A 22040-nucleotide genomic window follows, 5' to 3' on the forward strand; every position below is an offset into this window, starting at 1 on the left:
ACCCCAGAGTCAGCAAACACTCTTGATCTTTCAGAAACTCAAATACTTTCCCCTAAGGAAAACATAAGAGAGGCTATTTATTTGTTTGTATGTTTATTTATTTATTTCACAAAAGATCAACTAAATTCTCTCTTTTCTAATTTCTACCTAGCAGCTGGTTAAATTTCTTAGAATTCAGCGCAAACTCTTGTAGGTGAACGGGATTTGTTGCATTCTTCTCCAGATTCAGAAAGATTATTATAAATTTCATGTCAATTTGGAATGCATGAAATACTCGGGATTTAGAGTATGAGCATCTTGAAAAATGCTGTTTTGCGAGTGACACTGATGATCTGTGAAGCATGGAACATCTAAAACGTCCCAAAATAACTCTTTTTTTTTTTTTTTTGGATTAACATGTAAAAGTATTGATGCCAACCAGTGAAATAATATTTTATTCAGGTGATTTGACTACAACAAAAACAGAAGTCAAATTATGTTCACATGCAGCTACAGTAGAAGTTCCTCTTTTTTTTCCCCCTCTCTCTCTCTTTTTTTTTTTTTTTTCTACCATGCTAGTAAATCTAGGCAGGTTAATAAAAGCATATTTTGCCTGAAGTGCTGAAGGTGCAGCTGAGTAAGAGATGGAGGTGAGTGGCAGGGTGCATAAGAAGGAGGTCCCTGGAGTTTGCAGCTCTTGCAGCACCTGTGTGGTAAGAGGGCTGCAGGAAGCAGCCTTTTTAAAATTTTAAGGTCATTTTCAGTACCAGAGTTTCAATGTCAGGGTAGCACTTGCCTTTCTCAGAGCATTTGTGAGGCTTTAGTTACTCTTTTACCTCTTTAGGGGCACATGGATGAGTGAGCAGCACTCGGAGAGTGGATGGGAAAGCACCACCTTAGGGACCACCCCCAAGGCAAAGCTCCTGGCTCCTCAGCTGCAGAGACACTTCTCACTCTACGTATGTGGCTGATCACACCCAGTGCAAACCAATGGACCTACATGGTCAACAGGTTGACACTGCAGGTCTTCATAACCAACATGCTTATTCTTGTTTGTCCTTCAGAAATTGCTGCTGGTTACAAACCATAAAAGTTCCTGGAGTGTACCAGACTGGCTTGGGGAGCAGGGATCAGCTCCCACCCATCAGCATGGTCTTCTACATCTGGATATTATGAACTCTGTACCCATTACACACCCAACAGTACTGCTGTTGAGGAGTCAACTGCTCGCTTGACCAAAACCTGTTTGATGAAGGACTGTCCTGGGTTACAACCTTAGGCCAGGTGAGAAAAGGGTGAGATGCTGGACAAGCCACAAGGAAGCACAACCCTGAGGGCTTGCAAGTTTGAATAACTGCTCCCAAGTAGCACAATCCCTCCCCTGAATATAAACTCAGCTATTTTATTTCCAGGATGAAACAAATCCTAGGAGGAATCTCCAAAGTTGGACGCTGAGAATCAGCACCACAAGGAAAACAAAAATAAGAGGATTACAACAAATTCTGGATAACGTATGTTGGTGTGCTTGTGGTGGGAAGCCATAGAGTTTTTCTATTGTGCCACAGTTAGGGCAGCTCAATGCTAAGCATAGTGCATGCTGTATGCCAGTGATATGAAGGGCAGTAGATGCAAAAGTCTATGGGATAAGTATTAAGGCAGGGAGCACTCCAAGGCATACATGGTGAAATGAGGCCTATTCGCTGCAGAACATGGTATATATAAACCAGACCCAGGGCTGCCAAGTTTCACATGACCCAAGTAATGGGACGTAGATATAATAACATCTAGAAGTCCCAAATAATGCACATTTCTCATACTACATGGTCAAATGTGTCTTGGGTACTAAAACATTACATATTTCATTCATTTCCAGAGTTTTGAAGAAATTTTCCAAATACCCAGTGGAACGTTCTAGTATACTATGTTTAAGTATGATCTGAAATGCTTGGACCCAGCATGTGTATGCCATGATTGCCATGTGTGCCATGCAAGCTCAGAGAGATTGCAGAACTGAAGGTCCTTTACGGAGCAGACTTGGTGTCTGTGTGGGTCATGGAGAACCACTTTCTCTCTCTGAGATTGCACCTAAAACCATTACAAAGCTGTTTTTTTCTTCATAGTTAAGTACCTTGGTCTGAATGCCATCAAGGCCCATTGAGCATTAGGAAGGCCCTGCTGAATGGTGTGTAAGGCTGAGGAACATGGACACTTTTTCATGCAGTGTTCATGCAGTCTGAAAAACAGGAAGGGACAACAAGGCTTCTCTGGGGAAGATTTGTTCAGCATTAAATTGGCAAACTTCACGTCACACATTTTAGTATCAGTGTCTGACTAGTGTTATCCTGGCAACCTACATTATATTTTTGAAAATAAAAAAAAAATCTAATCAGAGACTTCATCTGACTGAGCATAAATAATAATTGCATTGGCTCAAGCACTATTTAAATGATGTACCACTGATATAGGTACACAACAGAGTGTTCACATCTCTTTCTCCTAAATAAACCCAACTGCTACAACTGCTAAACAGAAGTGTAAGACTGCAGAACAGGAATGATACAGGATAACTGCCACAAATCATGAGGAGCTCATGGTCACCGTGGGAAATTCTCATTCTGCCTATGCTAATTGTGTAACAGTTAAGGAGTTACATTATGGGGAGTTTCGCAGGGGATGCTTCAGGTCCTTTTCGTAACGTCTTCCAAAAAGTGTTGCTGTTAAGAGTGGTTTTGATGTGCTATTCTTACTTTCCAGACGTCCATCAGGTAGCACCTAAATGAAAAGAGAAAGAGTGATTCTATTACCCACTAACAGAGTAGCAGTATTGCATGGTACAAAAGGGATAGGCCTTAGTGGTCAAATAATTATATACAGAACTTTTTAAAGAAAATTCTCTGTTTCATGCATGGAAATGTTCTTGCACTTCAGGCACTGAAACAGAGCTCAGAAAATTGAAGTATCATGCTCAGCTCTGCCTCTGCCTTCCCACATTTCAGTGGACCTGAAAGTCTTTAAAGTCCTTCCAGCTCCATCTTTGTAAGAAAGATCATTTTCTCTATCTCTAAAGAATACAAGAGTGGCAATAGCTGGTTTGTTATGTTTTCATTAGTTACTTGTACATGGTGATGTAGGTTATATCTAGGACAGTAATATTAAATCTTTTTTTTTTTTATTTGTAGACCCCTAAACAATTTCCAGATGGAAGTAAAAAGAATTGTGGTCTACTGGACATATGTTGCTTTTCTTAGCTACTTTTTACAGATCTGTCTGAAATCATTGTACACAACCTATGGGTACCTGTAACTTTTTTAGAGCCTCTATGACAGTAGTACGCATGTATACGATAAGATAAACTTGTTTCCTCTAAAGCTCTATGAGCTTTTTCCACTGCCTTCATTGTCTCTTGCAAGCTATTAAACAACTCTTACAAATCAATCAAGATTTCATCTAGTCTTTTACATAAATGTAATCTGAAGTTTATGAATGGAAACATATTTTGACAAATATATGAAATTTCATATAAAAAAAGTATTAAACCTGACAAATTACTTAAAAATACCTTTCCGTATTTTTAACTGCATTGGATCTCTACCCTTATGCATAATACTCATTACTAATTGAAAGCTGCTATTTATAGCTTTGGGCTGTGAAGTGGGAATGCATACTTGCTAAAGAAAACACTGAAGAGATTATCAGCCTTAGCATCTATATGTTCTTCTCGATGAGGATGAACTCAGTACATGCATTTAACTGTCCTCTTCTGCAGAACCGGAATGGTTCTGACTTAGCTGCCATAGCAGTTTCCCGTCCAGTACCACAGCCTTGAAAACCTTGTGTCAAACAGTTTTGGAGTGTCCCATTACCTCAAATTCCCCAGGGGCCAGCTGCACGTCGCTGTACAAGACCTCTGGAAAGACGTAGTTAGTGCCAAACGTGCCACTGAGGGAGAACATGTCAAACTTGGTCTGCGCAGTCTCCACCGGCTGCCCACAAGTGCTCAGGTCTGTGCTCTTACACTTGAGCAGTGTGCATATCTGTGGTGAGAGGATACAGAAAAGTAACATGCAGTAGGATTTCAGTAATCTAGAGCTGGACTTGATAGAAGAAAAAAAAAGTTCTTATGATGCAGGAATGAGCAAGTGTTTTGGAATGATTCATTAATTTTGGCATATACAACCCATTCTCAACCCTTCTGAACCAATTACCTGCCAGTGGTATTTTATGACAGAACCATGAAGCCCATCAAATGCACCAAGTACATAAATTTCATCGTTGCTCTTGTTTGACATCCTGTAGGTCAAATGACAACAGAGGTCCTTCTGGCAAACTGTATAATTTCCATCTTCGTGCTTGAGTTCACTGAAAGTGAATATATCACGCCGGACAGCTCCCAGAAAAGTGCTATCTTCTGTAAAGTTTTTGACACTTGTAGCATATGAGCTCCAGTTGACTGCAGGAGGGTAGGTGGGAGAAAGACGGGGTCGTGCACTCAGCTTGGCTACCAGGAGACGTCCCTCTTCTGTCTTACTGTTGTAGTAGTAGGCGGCCGCTCCGCCCGGCGTGAACAGCCCGCTCCCTGCAAAGGACACGCACGGCACCCCCTGTTACCACCTCCCGGCGGGTGGCACCATGGGCTCTGTCACCTGTAAACACGAGGCTGTCTTCAGACAACTTGTTAATGAAAACTGCGGAAGAATTTTAAAGTGTGGAGACACTAAAATACACATCATAATTTAAAAAAATGTAAATCTAAAATCCAAAGATTTTTTGCTTCATTGCATCTTGAATCTGAGCCTTCAGAGGCAATTTCACACAAGGCCATATATATTTTTAATGACTTACATAAATTATGACAGAAATTAGAGCTCTGGAAGTGATATATATGCCAAGAAGGAAACTGTGGGCATAATTACATTTCATAAAAGGAAACCTAGAGCAGTGCCCAAATTCAACGCAGTATTTTAACGGCAGACAAAAATGTTCCTTTGTGGCTTTTACTTCTGCTTTGGGGAGTAGCTACATATGCAGCTAGAACAATGTTTTCTCAGTTAACAGAAAAAAGAAAAGGCAGTAGACATCTATTCATATCGAACCAAAATATATCATCTCGAATTCTTCATCAGCAACAAAAATCTGAAAATGCTTTATTCAATACAAAGGAGAATTCCTTTTTTTTTTTTCTTTTTTTTTCTTTTTTTTTTTTTTTGTGGGGGGGTTATTAAGTTCTGTTTAAAACATTTTTATCCATTTAACTGTTGATTGAAATTTAAAAAACAAAAAAATGCTGCCTCTACACAAGATGGTGAACATTTAACTGAATATTTGTGCCATTTCTGAAAGAAAACCTTGCTTTTGAAATACCAAAATTTAATGTCATTCTAATTTTACCTCTCCCTGAACTTTCATCATTTTCTTGCCAGTAGTGGTTTACTGCATTCAATACAGCATCAAGAATATTTTTAATCTTCTTGAAATACAGTTTTCCAGAGCTATTTTAAAACAATGTTGCCTGCTTCTGAATCCTGTACTATGAAGACTATTCCCCTTTTCCCCAGGGCAACTCACCTGTCATAGACATTCTGATGTTGTGAGTATTTGCTGACAATAAATTGACTCTCATGCCCATTGCCCATGCAGAATGAAACTCCACAGCAGTCAGAAAGGGCAGGACATTCATCCAGGCTGTTGGGAAGAGCACCGTGTCCACCTGGAGCTCACTCACCAGCACCACAGCAGGCTCCCGGAAAAGGATGTCGAAGCAAGTGAAAATGCCAAACTTTCCAAAGGGTGTCTTGAAGGTGACAAGTTCTGGCTCTTTAGGGTAATTAAACTGTGTTTCTTGTCTAAATAGGTTGTACTGCAGGCAAAGAAAATGGCATATCAGAAACTATAAATAAGGCAATATTATTAGCTGCCACTTTTTTATCTGAGATTAAAGCAAAACTGTGGGTTGAGATTTCTTTGGGTAAAGGAAATCTCAAAGCTTCCTCGACAGCCACTGGAGATGTCCAGAGGAGGCTCAGTGGTGACTGGGAGTCAAAGGAAGTAAAACCCTCACCCAGAGGTTTGTTGAGCAGGAGGTGGATGTGTCCCTAATGTCTACTGGCAGCAGTGCTGAGCAAATGCTAACTGCTAAATGCTGTCAAGGCATCACCTGAGAAAGTGCTGCCTGGTTTGGCTAAAACCGTGCTGAGAACCAGCTAAGATTTACTGAGCATGGCCAACTGTGCCAATGTTTCATTCCAGTTTGCTCTCATTAATGTAGTCTTGAGGCATTTGATAGCCAGCATGCCTTCTGCAGCTGCGGTGCTCCTGGGAACAGTGCCCGATGGATCAAGTGTTTGCCTGCTCTTCCCTCTGGCCACAAGAGCCTTGCATTGGATTGGCTGTCACTCTACAATTACCTAACGTTATTGTATAAATCTGCTGAAATCGGTGCCAAAGAGATGAAATGTATACTGATGATCAATTACAGAGTGATGCAGAAGTGCCTCTTTACCTTGTGGTAACGAGCCACCAGTTTCCCTTCTGAGTCAAAGACAACATTGGTGTTGTACTGGTAGCGACCGTCACTGGGGCAGCTGGGATCACTGGAATTGCACGACTTCTTGTCCCCGATGTTTGCAACCACATAGATGGAGTTATTCCTGGCCATGCAGCTGAGTCGTTCCAGCACTGGTGCTGGAGCAAATCTAAGGTGTTTTATATGAAATAAACAAAAACATCAACAACAAAATTACAAGTTTAAGTTTGAATAAGGAATGTATTCAAACTTACTATTCCACTAACTGCATATCCCCAGGTGGCGTAAAAGGGAAAGATCGCTTCTGTTCTTTTTCTCCTCTCTGTTCATAGCATCATTTTAAATTCCTGGTGTCTTTTAGCTTTAAAAAAGGGGTTCCCTGTGCTCTTCTTTCCTGTACCCTTAAAGAAACTAAGTTGTTGTTTTCTGTGTGCATATAATTCCCAGCTAACATACAAACAAAGCTACGGACAGCTTCAGAAAACAAGGGAGAGAATAAACCAATATATAGGTATAAACTTAAAATAACTTAAAAATTAATTATCAGGAAAATCTGAGTCTCAGTTTCAAAAGACCTTTTTAAAAACTCTTCACTCTGTTTAAGGCAGCTGCCTATAAACCATTGGTAAAGAGTGGTCACAACATTTACAGACCCTTGAAATCTTGCTACATAAAGCCCCAGAACAGAAGAATACTAAATCTTAGTTGAGAGGCAACCCTTATCCCCTTGGTGTCCCCTGCTGACACACATTCAGAGAAGCCTGGTATGCCATAGCAGACTGTGTAAGTAGTTGGATTCCTGAAAGGCATTTCATTCAAATCTAGAGAAATATTTTGTGCCATTTGATTAAGAAATCATCCCAGCCACATGAGCTGAGATCTGAATCACATTGTTTAATCCATGCTTTTGCCGTGATAATTAACTGGTTTATAGTTACAGAAAACTTTCTCGAGTAGTCAGAAGTGGTAAGCTTTTGCATGATTTCAAAATAATGATGTTGCCTAAAATTTCCTCATTTTCCTCCTCTTCTAATTTTCAAAAGTGAAGCTGTCTCAATGCTTTTTATCTTGCATATTTCAATTACATTTAATTAAGAGTTCTTTTTGAAGCATTTAATTTATACAGCATTTGGGATTTTTAAGAGATTAAAAAATTCATCAGTTCTTAGGCATTTTTTAGGAACAGCTCACAACTCCATGGGACACCAGTTTAAAACCAGACAAACAGCTGCAGAAGGAATCACCTTGTGGGATCAGTGCAGGGAATCCAGTTCACCTCTGGATCGGGAATGTCCTCCAGGTACGGGTAGATGGCTTCTCTTGTGAAAACCCAGCCATAAATGCCATCCTCAGGAGTCACAATGATGTGCGCGCCCTGGCAGAAGAGGCTCCGTTAAGAAGTCTCCATCAGTACCCCCCCACGGAGGGGTGTCAGCAGGAGAACACACGATTAACACCACTCGGGATACGTCTCATACCTGCTGGGCTGCTTCCTTGATGGCTCCTTCGAAGATGTCCATGTTCTTGTTCATCAGGGCCAAAGCATCTTCAGGAGAAACTGTCTCTTGAGTGGCACGTGGCAGGATGACAGCGTGCTCGTACACAGCCGCAATGAAGGTGTCTGAGGCCAGGGCCTGCAGGGCTGCCAGGGCAAACACCGCAGCATGCACCACAGGCCAGGGAGGGACCATGGCTGCTGCCTGGCAATTGCTTGAATGCTCTGAGTCTGGAAGAGTCATGAGGAATATAAAGTAGATGGGAAGAGGAGGAGTAAAGTTTGTAACAGGTTTGTTTTGGAAGTAATCTTCTATTGAGTAATCTGGGGAAGTACAGTGCATGTCAACATTCAAGAACATTCATTTATGGTAAGAAGAGAAAGAAACAGTTGCATAAATTGGATCATTTCCAATTTAAAATGTCATAAACAAAAGGTGAACAAATGGCTAAGAGAACGTGCTAGGAGCAACACAGGTCTACAAGAGTCTTCACAGAAGGATCGCTTACAAGCTCCATTCGCATCTTTCTCCAGGCTTCCACACTGATCTCTGCGCTAGCCCAGGCTCTCATGGTGAGGGCACACTGTTCCACACAAACTCGCTCTCTTTGGCTTCTATCAGTTAAAAATGCAGCCAGGGCTGAGGGCAGACCACTTGCATGCAGTGGAGCATGGCTGCACCTGATATCACATACAGTTATAAGCTATGTGGTCTTGCCATGCTATGCTCTTGTGGCTAATAACTTATCATAGCTAGAGTACTTTAGAGCATCCTCCCTCCCAGGTACACACTGTAGTATACACTAACCCTTGAACTGTTCTGATCTTTCTGTCTAGAGCTGAAGTACTAACTAGTTTTGTGAAGATTAATTAAACAACAAACCTTTTTTGCTATTTTATTAAAAGCAATTTTTTTCACAGTAATTAATTAGAAATTGCTTATAGCAAGCAATTTTTATTCCTCACAAAGAGTATTTTTTTGCATATTTTGGAAATAGCACTTTACTACAATAGCTCCAGGTGCTTCATTAACAGTCCACTGTTAGAAGCTGCATCGTGCCTGTGAGGATGAAGGAACATAACCTGGCTAATCATCTTGACTTTTCAGTAAGACATCAACAAATGTACTCTTCATCCTGACAAAATCTTCCTCTTCACTTTGCAGCTCCATCCAGAAATCTTATTTCTATCCATCAGCATCAAGGCCTTCTCAGGAGAAGCAGGCAAGAGCATGCTGTGCTCATAGACGGCTGCAATGTAGCTGTCCAGGGCCCAGGCCTCAAGAGCAGACAGCACCAAAACCGGACAGCAGAGGCATGAGCCCTCAAAAGCCCCATACCTGAAATCTGGAAGTCACCCAGGAGGAGGACCAGGGTGAGCAAAATCAGGGGACTTTAATAATTTCTTGCAGAAACCTGGGAATTCTCCAGAGTGCCAGAAAGTTGACACCATGCGATGCAATCACTGTGTCCCTAAAGACTCAAACATCAAAGGTCGGAGAGCCACAGGCATTGAGCAATCCTGCCCCATGGTTACACCACCGACAGAGAAGTCGCCACTGTGCTGCAGCTGAAGAAACGCATTGCCGGCCAGATTCACCGAGTGTTCAGGCCCGGCATTACTCTAATAAGGTGAAAGCAAGCCCAGGTCACAGTGGGAAAACAAGCCAGAGGAGTTTAGGAAATCACAGCAAAGACCGGAACAGACACATTCCTGGCCAAAGTGCAGGGTGTGGGGTGCAGGCAGGGCTGCAAGAGGTGGGTGCTTGGGCACCGCCTGTGCCACCCCTGGCTCAGGGCTGTGGGGCCTCTGGAGGCCGCTCCACATCACAGCAGGGATGCCAGCAGGCTGCTTGTCTGGGCAAACCTGTTAGCACACCGCTCCATAACTGAGCTCGGCGGATCTCTAGTCCTTAAAGATGTCTGTTAGAGCAGCATTGTCCTTGGGAGCCATAATTCCTAAATTTTGCCCATTGCACCCTGCTTTAGTTACATCTACAGATCACCCCATTGAAAATCTTGAATCTGAAGCTGCACATGCAGAAAAAATCACATTTGCTAAGGTTTCTTACCTTCTTTGTTCCTGATTCAGCTGTCAGATAAAGAAATGTTTTTTTTTGGTTTTTTTTTTTGGTTTTTTTTTTTTTTTTCCTGTACTGGCCTGGAAGAACAGTCTATTGTTATCAGTGGTTACGCACAGACTTATCTTTATGCACAGTGAGTTGGTATGTGGATGAATGGGTAGATTTGAAAAGGATTATACTTTGTATGCCTGCCTCACTTCATACAACAAAACATTTCATGATTATGAATATTATGCAATCTTTGCGGCAAAAAGAATTTAGTGCAATAATGGCTTATGCCAGCCTTCTATGAGAAAACATTCAACATTCAAACACGTAAATCTACCTAGTCAGACAGCAGTGGTCTTTGAACCAAATCCTAAATTCAAAGTACTTGCCAGGTTCAGGGTTGGGACCATATACTACGTGCACATCCATTTCCTTAGCCAAAAGACTTGTACCAGTCCTGAAGGAGCTGCCTCCCAGCCTCACCACATGCTCCCACTACATCCTTTCTACACTGCAAGATGAAACCTCCTTGCATACCATAGCGTCCTTTAAACTCAGATCCTTTCCTCAGGCAAGTTGCATCATGACCCGCCAGGTTCCTTGGGGACAAGGAGTGTCTGCACTGAGTCTGTATACCTGGGAAGAGGATCAGAGTGAATAACCCTTGCTAAATTGAGATCTGTCTGGGGGCAGGCAACCACTGACTGAAACAGCGAAGAAGGTTTTGAGAGAGCATGGCTCTAGCAGCACTGATGTTGAGCTTCCATGAGTCAGAGCACGGTATAGGGTTAGGAAGATTTGGGATTTTGATGAACAAGTTCATGATATTGTGTTGTGTCACAACTATTTATTTGTCTTTGAAAGCAGAAAGGTCATATGGTGCCCAGCAGTGATAACTAGTGCTGGAGTCCAGATAGGATTTGCATTTCTACCTTCTTATCAACTTTGTAACCAAAGTACGAGGAACTGAAGACCTTGAGAGTGCTGTGCTGGGACCAGATATGGTGCCTGTGTGGGGAAAAAGGAAGTGGAATTGGGACTTATAGGGGTGTCTGACCCCTTTTAAAAGTCCACAGAAAGAGATGCATATCTCTATACACCAATATGCTAAAGGAAGAGGATATGCTTCCCCTGGTCACAGGGGAAGATGAGGAAGCAAAAACATGAATAGTGCTTTCTCACCAGGAGTTGCTAGTATCTAGTAGAAATCTAAACCCCCTAATCCCAACAGTTAATGAACTTGCAGGGCAGCACCACCCATCATTATGATCAAGAAGCAAAGGGTAAGGCTTGTTTCACATATGTTGGTGTTACATGACAAGGAAGAAATAGAAAAGATAGGAGGAAGAAGCTGCTACATACACTGTCACTCAGTGACCTCTTTTCTGGCTACACACAGTTCCAGCACTGTATCCAGTACAGCCAGAAGGTCTTGACAAACTTGTTCAGAACCGGCAAGTGGAATATTTTGGGTTTTCAGTTTAAAGTTTTGGTTTAACAGAGATTTCTGAAAAATGATGATTCATCTTCAGTTCTGTACAAGAACAGACAACAGATTTTGGCTCAGGGTGGGCTCTTTGATTGGAGTTCTAGCTTAGCCTCCATGATGCACTGTTCTGTGCTGCTACATGCCACACAATGTTAACCTTTGGCATAAAGACAACAAACACAAAACAACACAAACAGAAGAAAGAATTGTGTAACTGTGATAAAAGAATAGACTTGTAAAGTAATTAGCATTAGGAGCTGCATATCAGAGACAAAACATTACTGAGCTTTGTTGCATGGAGCTGTCACAAACTGCATCTTTCAGTGTTTTATTTACTGATCTCAGCAATCTGCAATTATAAAATATGCAATGCAATTTTAGTAAGAATTTATCTTCTGTCCCAAAATACAGAATTTGAGGGCTAGAAAAATAAAAATTCCAGAAAACAGTGAGAGAAACACAACTGCTATTTTGTACTAATAAAAGATTAATATTCTTATAATATAGAAATAGTTACTTCTCAATAAATGGTAGCAATAAAAGAATGTTGCCGATTTTTTCCTAAACAAATCACATTGAGAAGTTTGTTCAATGTGAAGAATGAAACAATCCTGATTATTGTTGTAGAGTATCTCATTTGGACGTGAGACTATTAGTGTACAGCTTCAGTTATGGTAACATCACGGGAAGGCTGTCAGTTGTGGGTCTTGTTATAGATGATCCTTTTCATACCACCGACCAAAAAGTGTCACAGTGACAACTGGTTTTGTTGGTTTTGTCTTACTTATCAAACGCCCATCATTCAATACCTGATTGGAAAAAATAAGAGAAAGACATAATTAGAGAAATACTACTATGAACAAACGAAGTGCTCAGAAGGATGTAAGAAAACAAGAAGAAGGTACATCAGACCATATCATGGCAACCAGTGACTTCATTGAAAAGTATAAAATATGTCTGATTATTCACTAAGAAAAAGTTCTTTTTGGCTGTTTTGATGTAGTTATTCCACTACTAGTCCACAGAAAGTCTAACATGAACCAGTTCCGGAGTGCCCCATTACCTCAAATTCCCCAGGGGCCAGCTGCACGTCGCTGTACAAGACCTCTGGAAAGACGTAGTTAGTGCCAAACGTGCCGCTGAGGGAGAACATGTCAAACTTGGTCTGCGCAGCCTCCACTGGCTGCCCACATGTGCTCAGGTCTGTGCTCTTACACTTGAGCAGTGTGCATATCTGTGGGGAAGTAAAAAAGACAACATATTAAGCAAGACAGAAATATTCTGATATAAAAGCCTTGTGCCATTAAACCTTGTGCGTGTTGGAGTAGGTGTCAGTCCCTTAATTTCTTTTATAATCTTAAATCAAAATCTCTTTCATAAACTTCAGTTGTAGCTTACTTTTTCACCCTTGACCTGACTGAGGGTATTACACACCTGTACTGCCATAATAGTTAGAAATAACCTTTGTTTCTGATGTAAGCACTACCAGAGTTCTTTATTTGATTCCTGCAGGCCAGTGGCATTTCCACTAATTCTTCTAGTTGCCAGTTCTTATTTGAAGATTCCTTTCTCACAAGTCTTATTAAGATGAATTTGTGAATGGAAATTTTAGGAAAATGAAACCAAGTCCTCCTCATGTGTGCACTGGATTACCGTACACACAAGTCCTCTTACTGGTATGCGTACGTGTTGCTAATAACAGTTCATTAGATTGTCTAGTCTATTGTGGGAAATCTGAATTTCATTATTCTCCATCCAACTTCTGGTGAATACTGCAGTATCACACTGAATCACCTGCAATACCGTGTCCAGTTCTGTCTGCCCCCTCCCTTACCCCCTATACAGGAGACACTTGGACATACTAGAAAGAGTCCAATGTAGGGTTACCAAAATGATCAAAGAACTGGAGCACCTCTCATGTGAGGAAAGACTGAGAGAGTTAGAACCGTTCAGCCTGGAGAAGAGGAGGCTCAGGAGGAATCTTACCAATGTCTACAAATATCTGATGGGAAGGTGCAAAGAGAATGAGGACAGGCTCTTCTCAGTGGTGCCCAGTGCCAGGACAAGAAGCCATGGGCATAAGCTAGAACACAGGAGGTTCTGCTGGAACATCAGGAAGCACTTCTATACTGTGCAGGTGAAGGTACTGTGCAGGCACTGAGCCTGCTGGAGTTCAAGAAGCGTTTGGACAACACTCTTAGACATCCGATCTGATTTTTGAGTGGTTGTGTTGGGTGCCAGGAGTTGAACTCTATTATTTTTGTGGGTCCCTCACAACTTGGGATATTCTATGCTTCTATGATAGGGTCCTGGGCAACCTGGCTCTAGGTGCTTCTGCTTGAGCAGAGGTCCCTTCCCACCTCAACCATTCCATGACTCTGTAATAGATGACCATGTAATGAAGTCAGCATCCTCTGTTACAATTTTGTATTAGCAGCTGTAGCACATAAAGGAAAGTAGGAATGGTAACGTTTTCCTTTTGTCCTTATGGTTTAACCATAAGCATTCTCCATCTTAAAGCTGATAAATGTTTAGAGACACTATGATGAAATATGAAATAGGGCTAGCACTTCTGTGAAGATTCAAGTAACACTGGCTGGCTTTGCTGCCAGATGATGGAACTGTTTTGTCTACTCATGCCAGGTGTTGGGAGCCAGAAGAAGCATAGCTGCAAACAACCAAAGTATTATTCATCAGCAAATATGCTTTCCTATTGAAATGCAAATATGCAGACAAAAAATCTAATTCTCTCAGTGTGTTCTGAAGAAATTAAAAAAAATATTAAAACAACAACAAAAAAGTAGAAATTCCTATCTGCTCTATCATACTCAGTACTGGTAGAGACCATCTGGCAGCTTTCACAATCACTGAAATAGATTTTCCAAGTGAGCTCACCAAGAACTGATTTTATTCAAGCTATCTTCTTAGATGCATTAGTTGAGCTGTTCATTGGCTAAAACCTCTCTACATATCCTGGAGTCTATGCCAGCTGGTATGCAAAGGCCCTGCTGGCAGAGAAAAGTAACTAAAAAAAAATAAATTAATCTGCTGGCACAATAACTTAATTATGAAGGCAAAAAATACAGCTTTAAACAAACTATTATCTAGGATGCAACTCAGTGTCTTCCCACATACTTGATTAAAAAAGAGGAAGAGTGGATATTCCAAGTAAAAGTTATATGCCATTTCAGTAAAATTCATAGCTATAATTTGAAAAAAATGACAAAATATTAACTTCTTCATGAATCCAAATTATCAGAGCATTTCATAAATATAGATAATCAAGTGATTTTTTTAACAGCAACCAGTTGATAAAGATTAAAGGAGAGATTCATAACACTTACTGCAGATACTTACAACAGAAGACTAAAGCGTAACTCCCTGTTTAGCCAATACTGTATGTCTAAAAAATAGCGTGTGGCCTCTGGGAACATAAAAGAGGTTGAGAGATGAGAGACCTCTGCACTGCGTTTCTTGGATTTAAAGGCACATTTGGATATTTGGACATTTTAGCAACTACTTCCTGTTGCTAACTAATAGGACACCAGGACCATAGCATACAAGAAATAAATTATTGTCCTTATCCCCTCCTGCCCCAAGGAGCTGAAGATTTCTCCCTGTAAAGAAACTTCCTAAAATTTCTAAAATTTCTAAAATTCCTAACCACCATCCCCCCACCCCCCAAAGAATCTTTACCTGCAGATAGTATTGTCCTTCAACAACATGAAGCCCATCAAAAGCACCAAGCACATAAACTTCATCTTCTCGTTTCTCTGCCATCTTGTAGCTCAGGTGACAGTGGAGGTCTTTCTGGCAAACGGTGATACTCCCCTCAGGCTTAGTGAGCTCAGTGAAAGTGAACTGGTCATAGAAGATCAATCCACTGAAGTCATGTTCATCTGGTATGCATTTTTCTACACTTGAAGCATATGAACTCCAGCTGACAGCAGGAGGGGAGGCAGGAGAAAGGCGAGGGTGTGAATCTAGTTCAGCAATGAGAAGACGGCCATCCTCAGTTTTCATATTGTAGTAATAAGCTCTGGCTCCATCTGGTGCATAAATGCCGCTCCCTGAGGAGAATGCAATTTTCAGTCCAAAATAGTTCAAACACTTCACATTGTCCTTTTAATTGTCATTATTGCTAGCTTATCCAGTCTTTTATAAATATTGTAGAAATTTTATTCTCACCGAAGACAACTATTATTAACTCAGTAGATAGAGATCATGCTTTGGCAAAGAGTAGCATTTATTTCTCTACATGAGGTCTGCTCAGTATAGCCTAAAGGCAGATGGTATTATCTTATGATCGTATTCATGACCTCCCCAGTAACAACAGAGTTGACTGAAAATTCTTTCTTTCTTGGCAATTTGATGTAAGAGGACTAACTACTGATTGAGACCATCCAAAACACCACACAGACAAGCATCGCAAGCCCATCCTGATGGGCACAGCAAGAGATAATAGCTGTCTAGCTCAGTTTATACCATCTGAAGACTCCACACTTGGGTAATTCACACCTGGCCAGTGCCAAGTGATGGATGAAAATCAAAGAAAATCTGCCATGCCTATTACTGTCAAAGAGCTCTGCCCTTCAGCTACACAAAATGGACAACAAGCAGTAACCTATTAAGCATTTCAAATGAGAAGCCCCAATCCAATATTGTGATCTCAGGGCACAGTCTAGCTGAAATATATTATCCCATAAGCTAAACTCTAGAAAATCAGTGTCAAACTTTTAAAAGAAAATGCACACTTCTTAGCAGTGTTACTGCAATAGGTCTGAAAAAATGATTTCAACACTTTTCCACAACTGTATTTAATACAGCTACAAATGAGTATTTCATTTGTCCAGAATAAACGGAGCCGTGCATTGGCTGTACAACACAGTTCTGCATTTAAGAACAGATTTGGAGGTCTAAAGGAAAAGAGCTTAAGTTTCAGAAGTTTCTACTCATGTAGAAGCAGCAGTAACTTACTACTTGTTTGGAGGCATTAAAAGAAAAAAAGGAAACTCCTAAGAAACTAGGGAGGAGAAAAGATAACACCAGAAATTTTGCTATGCCATATATGGCACCAGTAGGGACAGGGTTTGCCAGGTTTAAAATCTGTTGGCTAAACTCTTTACCTTCCAGATAAACACATTATAGTCCTCTGCAAAATGACCTTGCAAAATAGGGGAAAAAGATTCCTGGTTATAATGATTTTTCAGACAGAGTTAAAATTAATTACCTGTCATGGACATGATGGTGTTGTGAGTATTGGAAGCTAGGAAATTGACTCTCATGCCCATTGCCCAGGCAGAGTGAAACTCCACAGCAGTCAGAAAGGGCAGGACATTCATCCAGGCCGTTGGGAAGAGCACCGTGTCCACCTGGAGCTTGCTCACCAGCACCACAGCAGGCTCCCAGAAAAGGATGTCGAAGCAAGTGAAAATGCCAAACTTCCCAAAGGGTGTCTCAAAGGTGACAGCTTCTGGCTCTTTAGGGTAATTAAACTGTTCTTCTGACATAAAGAGATTATACTATAGGGGAAGGAATAAAACCAGAAAATAGTTAAAGGTACCTACTGCCATATCCTGGAGTCATTCTGCAAAACTGTTCTGAATGACTTCAGGTTTTTATTCTGTGATGGAAGCCATCATATGTATGATCACTGTAGTGACCAAAAAGTTGACATGGGAAGACACGTATTGTCCTGGCACCTAGCTAAAAAAAACATCTGGCTATCTGTTGGTCTATTGTGTCAGCTACCTGCAGCTCCTTTAAAAATTAGCTTTCCCATCTCCCCACCTAATTTTAAAAACCCGGTGAGCCAAAAGGCACATAGAAGAGAAATGATAATGGAAGAGGAGCATAGAGCATCTGGTGGGTTGGTAATTTTGATGTGAAGATGCATGGACAGAATGTACCAACACAACAGTACTGGAAGGAAGCATGAGACAGCAAAAGGTGACCACAAAACAGAAGAAAACAAAGGTGGTGGTGATGAAGAGGAGGTAAATTGTCACAGCTGACAGAAGAATCCAAGTCTGTGATGCTCCCTGCTTTGTAACATTTCCATTCTTCCTTTGGGTTCTCCTTAACCAAAAGAGTCCTTTAATATACAGGCAGCCTAGGCAATAAACGTACATAACCGAGCCAGAAAGTGGGTTCAGCGTTACTGAACTTGGCACTTGGGCCATGCCTGGTTGGCACATGGGGGACCAGCATTAGGCTCATCCAGTTTGTGAGCAAGCAAGTATCTTGGCATCACCCATGGAGAACTAGGTAGAATACTAGGTCCAAAGTGCATTAAATAAACAACTGACTTCAGTCTAGCCACGTCAGTGTGATATATCTGGTATATGAACCCCAAACAACTTTGATGACCCTTACAAGTAGGTTGCCTTGGGTTTACATGGTGAGTGCTTGGTAGCAGGGGGGGGCTGCAGGGGTGGCCTCTGTGAGCAGAGCCCAGCAGCTGCCCCGTGTCAGGTCAGAGCCAGCTCCAGCCAGCTCCAAAGGGACCTGCTGCTGGCCAGAGCCGAGCCAGGGAGCAATGCTGGTTGAGCCTCTGAGAGAGAAGACTGAAGAAAGAGAAAAAATGCTGTAAAACTGCAGCTAGGAGAGGGAGTGAGAAAGTGTGGGAGAACCAGCCCTGCAGACCCCAAGGTCGGTGCAGAAGGAGGGCAGGAGGTGCAGGAAGTTCCCCTGTGGCCTGTGGAGAGGCCCCTGGTGGAGCAGTGCTTGAAGAGCTTCTGCCTGTGGGCAGCCCCCGCAGGCTCAGTTGGGGAAGGACGGCATCCATGGGAGGGACCCCACAGGGAGCAGGGGCAGGGAGGGACCATGAGGGAGCAGCAGAGATGAAGCATCAGGGACTAACCACAGACCCCATTCCCCATTCCCCTGCACCGCTCAGAAGGGAGGGCATAGAAGGGGTTGTTTGGGGGCATAGAAGGTGGTTTTATTTTGCTTTTAATTTCTCAGTGTTCTAGGCCTGTAGTGATAGGCAATACATTATATTAATCTTCCTGCGATGAGTCTGTTTTGCCCACGACAATAATTGTTGGGCGATCTCCCTGTCTTTATCTCAACCCTTGAGCCTTTTCCATTGTATTTTCTCTCCAGATTAGGCTCAAGGCCAGTGCTTTACCGCACAGTGAGCTGACAAAACCAAACACAGCCTTTAACAAATTCTCCAGCTTGATATACAGTAAAAGGGAGAACGTGTCATGGATCATATAAAACAGGATCACATAGAGAAATAATGAGAACAACCCAGACAACATTGTGACTAGCAACTGTTAACTAAGTACGATAACTGTAAGCTCCCTCTACAGCGCTCTGATCAAATCTATTTCTATCTCAAGCCTCCAAGCCCAATACTGGGCAACGAAAAGGACTGTGGTGGAGTTTGGCTGCCAAGCAGGATAAAACCACCAAGAGGTACATAAAACTAAAAAGGAAAAAAAAAGAAAAAAGAAAAAAGAAAAGAAAAAAAGATACTTTCATTTGTTGTAAATGTTTCAGTGCTCTCATAACTTTTTGCTCCCAGCAATTTCCACAAATCCTGTTATGCAAAAGCTGTCCAGAAGCTGTGCTGAAACATTGTAAGAAAAACATTGATAGGAAAGGGCCTGTTTTCCTTAAATCAGACTGTTCATGTAAAATGAGATGCAGGTGAACATTTTAAAATGCTGGAACGTGAAGGGGTGTTCTGGTAAAAAGCTGGCACATAAAACTAGGGTTGCTCAAGCAGCAGGATTTCCAGTAAAAGGAAGTTAAACTGAGGCAGTCAACCAACTAACATTGGACCCAAGCAATCAGTCAAACTGTTTTCATTCTAGTCTGCTTTTAGAAACTTACAAATACAAATTTAGTGTCAATACTTTACAGGAACAGAGATTATTTTAAATTATAGCAAAAACCTATACGAGGGAGGTATTTGCCATAGAGCAATTACTGGCATTAAATTGACTTGCCTAATGGAGACATTTTGGAAGATGTGAAAAAAATGGCTTCCATGACCACTGCTTACCTTGTGGTAACGAGCTACCAGTTTCCCTTCTGAGTCAAAGACAACATTGGTGTTGTACTGGTAGCGACCGTCACTGGGGCAGCTGGGATCACTGGAATTGCACGACTTCTTGTCCCCGATGTTTGCAACCACATAGATGGAGTTATTCCTGGCCATGCAGCTGAGTCGTTCCAGCACTGGTGTTGGAGCAAATCTAATGTGTTTTAGACCAGGAGAAAAATAACATAAAATAAGAAAAGATGTACTGACCATGGTGCCCATCACTGGATCACTGAAGGCATGCTGACAGCATCCCTGATTCTGCAGTCACATCAGGGCAGGCATACATAGGGTGGCTGCAGTACTCCTGTGGATTGCTTTCTGTGCCCTGGGGCAGGTCCTGAAGCCTTGAAGCCTTCCCATTGGTGTCTAGAGGGAAATGCTATCGCTGGATTGCCTGCCAGTGCACTGGGCACCCAGAATGGGGTCTGCAGAGAGTAGATAATCCTGGGGCTGGGGGAGGGCACGCTCATCACCGTTGTTTTGTGAAAGGTCATACATGAGATGGAACATGCAGAAGGACTGTTATGCCAGTTATGTAGGGAGCACTAAGGAATAGGGCATGCCAGAATGTGATGGCAGGCATTATGCACAAGGCTGCTGATGAAAAACCTGATTTAGGACAGTGGAAAGATACAGACATCACCTTCACAAAACCTAACTGAGGAACTGGAATAAAGACATGCTTAGACATGTTGCTACCCCCCACACCTCACTTATTGAGAAAGAATCCTTATATTTTAGTTAACTTATGTCTCAGTAAAAAGCTGCTCATCCTGCACTTCTCCCAGCACACATTCTCCATTGTGAGTCTTCCTCTTGGGACCATTGAGGAATCTTATTACAGATGTCACACCAGGGTCTTAGCATTTCATCTTTGAGCAGGTGAAGAAAGCTGCATTGCAAAAGCCAGACCATGTTTTTAGTTCTGTGACTGAGCACTTACTGCATACTGTATAAGCCTAAAGTCCAGTGTGCAACTTCATGTTACCACAGTCCTGCTAGAACATGACACTTGAGTGACATATCATGTTCTAGAGCAAAGAGAGTCTAGCAATTAGGACTTTACCTTACTGTAATCATGAAAAATAAGATTAAAACTTTCTGTGTTTGTATCACTTGCAGATTTTGACTTTGACTAGTGACCTCATCACCGCTGTTACTAGCTTTTCAGAAACCAGTTTTCAGTTCTTCACAAGAACAGTATGTGTGCTTTTATATGAATGCAGCATTTATAAACAAACCAACAAAACAAATCAAAAACTAGCATTAAAAATTTCCAATTATTTCCATTCAAAACAACGTGGAAAAAATGAAAATGCAACAAGCAGCAGCATATTCTGGAATCAAAGCTTTTCCAAATGGAAAAAAAAAAAAGGTTTTGTCTACATTTAGCAACTCCAATCTCCAATTCGATATATTTTTAATACCTCTTTAAAGTGTCTTTAAACTCTAATTCTTTTTGAATTAAAAATATTTTTAACAGGTTTCCCTTGTCAATCTTAGGTTGTGATTTACCTTCATATGATATGCAACTATAACTGAAACTTGCCTGATGTCAAAAGCATTAGCAGTTCCTAGGCATTTATTAGGAACAGCTCACAACTCCATGGGACACCAGCTTAAAATCAGACAAACAGCTGCAGAAGGAATCACCTTGTGGGATCAGTGCAGGGAATCCAGTTCACCTCTGGATTGGGAATGTCCTCCAGGTATGGGTAGATGGCTTCTCTTGTGAAAACCCAGCCATAAATGCCATCCTCAGGAGTCACAATGATGTGCGCGCCCTGGCAGAAGAGGCTCCGTTAAGAAGTCTCCATCAGTACATCCCGGGGGTGGGGGCAGTGGGAGGAGAACACACGATTAACACCACTCGGGATACATCTCGTACCTGCTGGGCTGCTTCCTTGATGGCTCCTTCCAAGATGTCCATGTTCTTGTTCATCAGGGCCAAAGCATCTTCAGGAGAAACTGTCTCTTGAGCGGCACGTGGCAGGATGACAGCGTGCTCGTACACAGCCGCAATGAAGGTGTCTGAGGCCAGGGCCTGCAGGGCTGCCAGGGCAAACACCGCAGCGTGCACCACAGGCCGGGGAGGGACCATGGCTGCTGCCTGGCAATTGCTTGAATGCTCTGAGTCACAGACAAATGGTGAAAAGAAAGTATACACAGAAAAGAAAGAAGGGTCAAAGTTTAACTTAAATAAGGGAGGGAGGAAGTGCTGGCCAGTTAAAGCATTACCTTATAATCAAATGTCTCTGGTTACATACAGAAAAGTAGGACATCACAACATCAGAAAGTGAGGATGTCGCAACTCAGACTGAAGAGTTGGCAGAGCACACAGGCAGTCACTGAACTGTGGCTAATGCAAAGAGTAATAATGCCAATATGAAAGTATATTATTAAACACGACTTGAAAGAACAGTC

The 22040-nt window shown here is 41.8% G+C and overlaps 2 protein-coding genes across 2 annotated transcripts; both read right to left on the reverse strand.

The window, feature by feature from the left end:
• Positions 1-2586: 2586 nt before the first annotated feature.
• Positions 2587-8193, reverse strand: LOC116487964 (pantetheinase-like). Its single transcript, XM_032185221.1, has 7 exons — positions 7981-8193; positions 7747-7877; positions 6479-6671; positions 5545-5836; positions 4185-4555; positions 3843-4013; positions 2587-2751 (listed from the first exon to the last, which is right to left on the reverse strand). Exons 1-7 carry the CDS (start codon positions 8191-8193, stop codon positions 2632-2634), a joined length of 1491 nt encoding a protein of 496 aa, XP_032041112.1. The 3' UTR covers positions 2587-2631.
• Positions 8194-12267: 4074 nt separating this feature from the next.
• LOC116488055 (pantetheinase-like) lies at positions 12268-21717 on the reverse strand. Its single transcript, XM_032185354.1, has 7 exons — positions 21505-21717; positions 21270-21400; positions 19575-19767; positions 16788-17079; positions 15254-15627; positions 12621-12791; positions 12268-12366 (listed from the first exon to the last, which is right to left on the reverse strand). The coding sequence occupies exons 1-7, from the start codon at positions 21715-21717 to the stop codon at positions 12268-12270; spliced, it is 1473 nt and encodes a 490-aa protein (XP_032041245.1).
• Between the last annotated feature and the right edge of the window lie 323 nt (positions 21718-22040).

This window comes from Aythya fuligula, chromosome 3 (assembly GCF_009819795.1).
Source record: "Aythya fuligula isolate bAytFul2 chromosome 3, bAytFul2.pri, whole genome shotgun sequence".
In the NCBI taxonomy this organism is placed as follows: domain Eukaryota; kingdom Metazoa; phylum Chordata; class Aves; order Anseriformes; family Anatidae; genus Aythya; species Aythya fuligula.

Bases quoted from the DNA above. Each gene is read 5' to 3' on its own strand.
- LOC116487964 (XM_032185221.1), bottom strand. From the start codon at position 8,193: ATGGTCCCTCCCTGGCCTGTGGTGCATGCTGCGGTGTTTGCCCTGGCA. The intron at 6,672-7,746 runs GTGATTCCTTCT...AAAACACCTTAG, and splicing joins CCCTGCACTGATCCCACAAG to ATTTGCTCCAGCACCAGTGC. The intron at 5,837-6,478 runs GTAAAGAGGCAC...CTTTGCCTGCAG, and splicing joins TGGTGGCTCGTTACCACAAG to TACAACCTATTTAGACAAGA.
- LOC116488055 (XM_032185354.1), bottom strand. From the start codon at position 21,717: ATGGTCCCTCCCCGGCCTGTGGTGCACGCTGCGGTGTTTGCCCTGGCA. The intron at 17,080-19,574 runs GTAAGCAGTGGT...CTTCCCCTATAG, and splicing joins TGGTAGCTCGTTACCACAAG to TATAATCTCTTTATGTCAGA. The intron at 12,792-15,253 runs GTAAAGATTCTT...ACTTCCCCACAG, and splicing joins AAGGACAATACTATCTGCAG to ATATGCACACTGCTCAAGTG.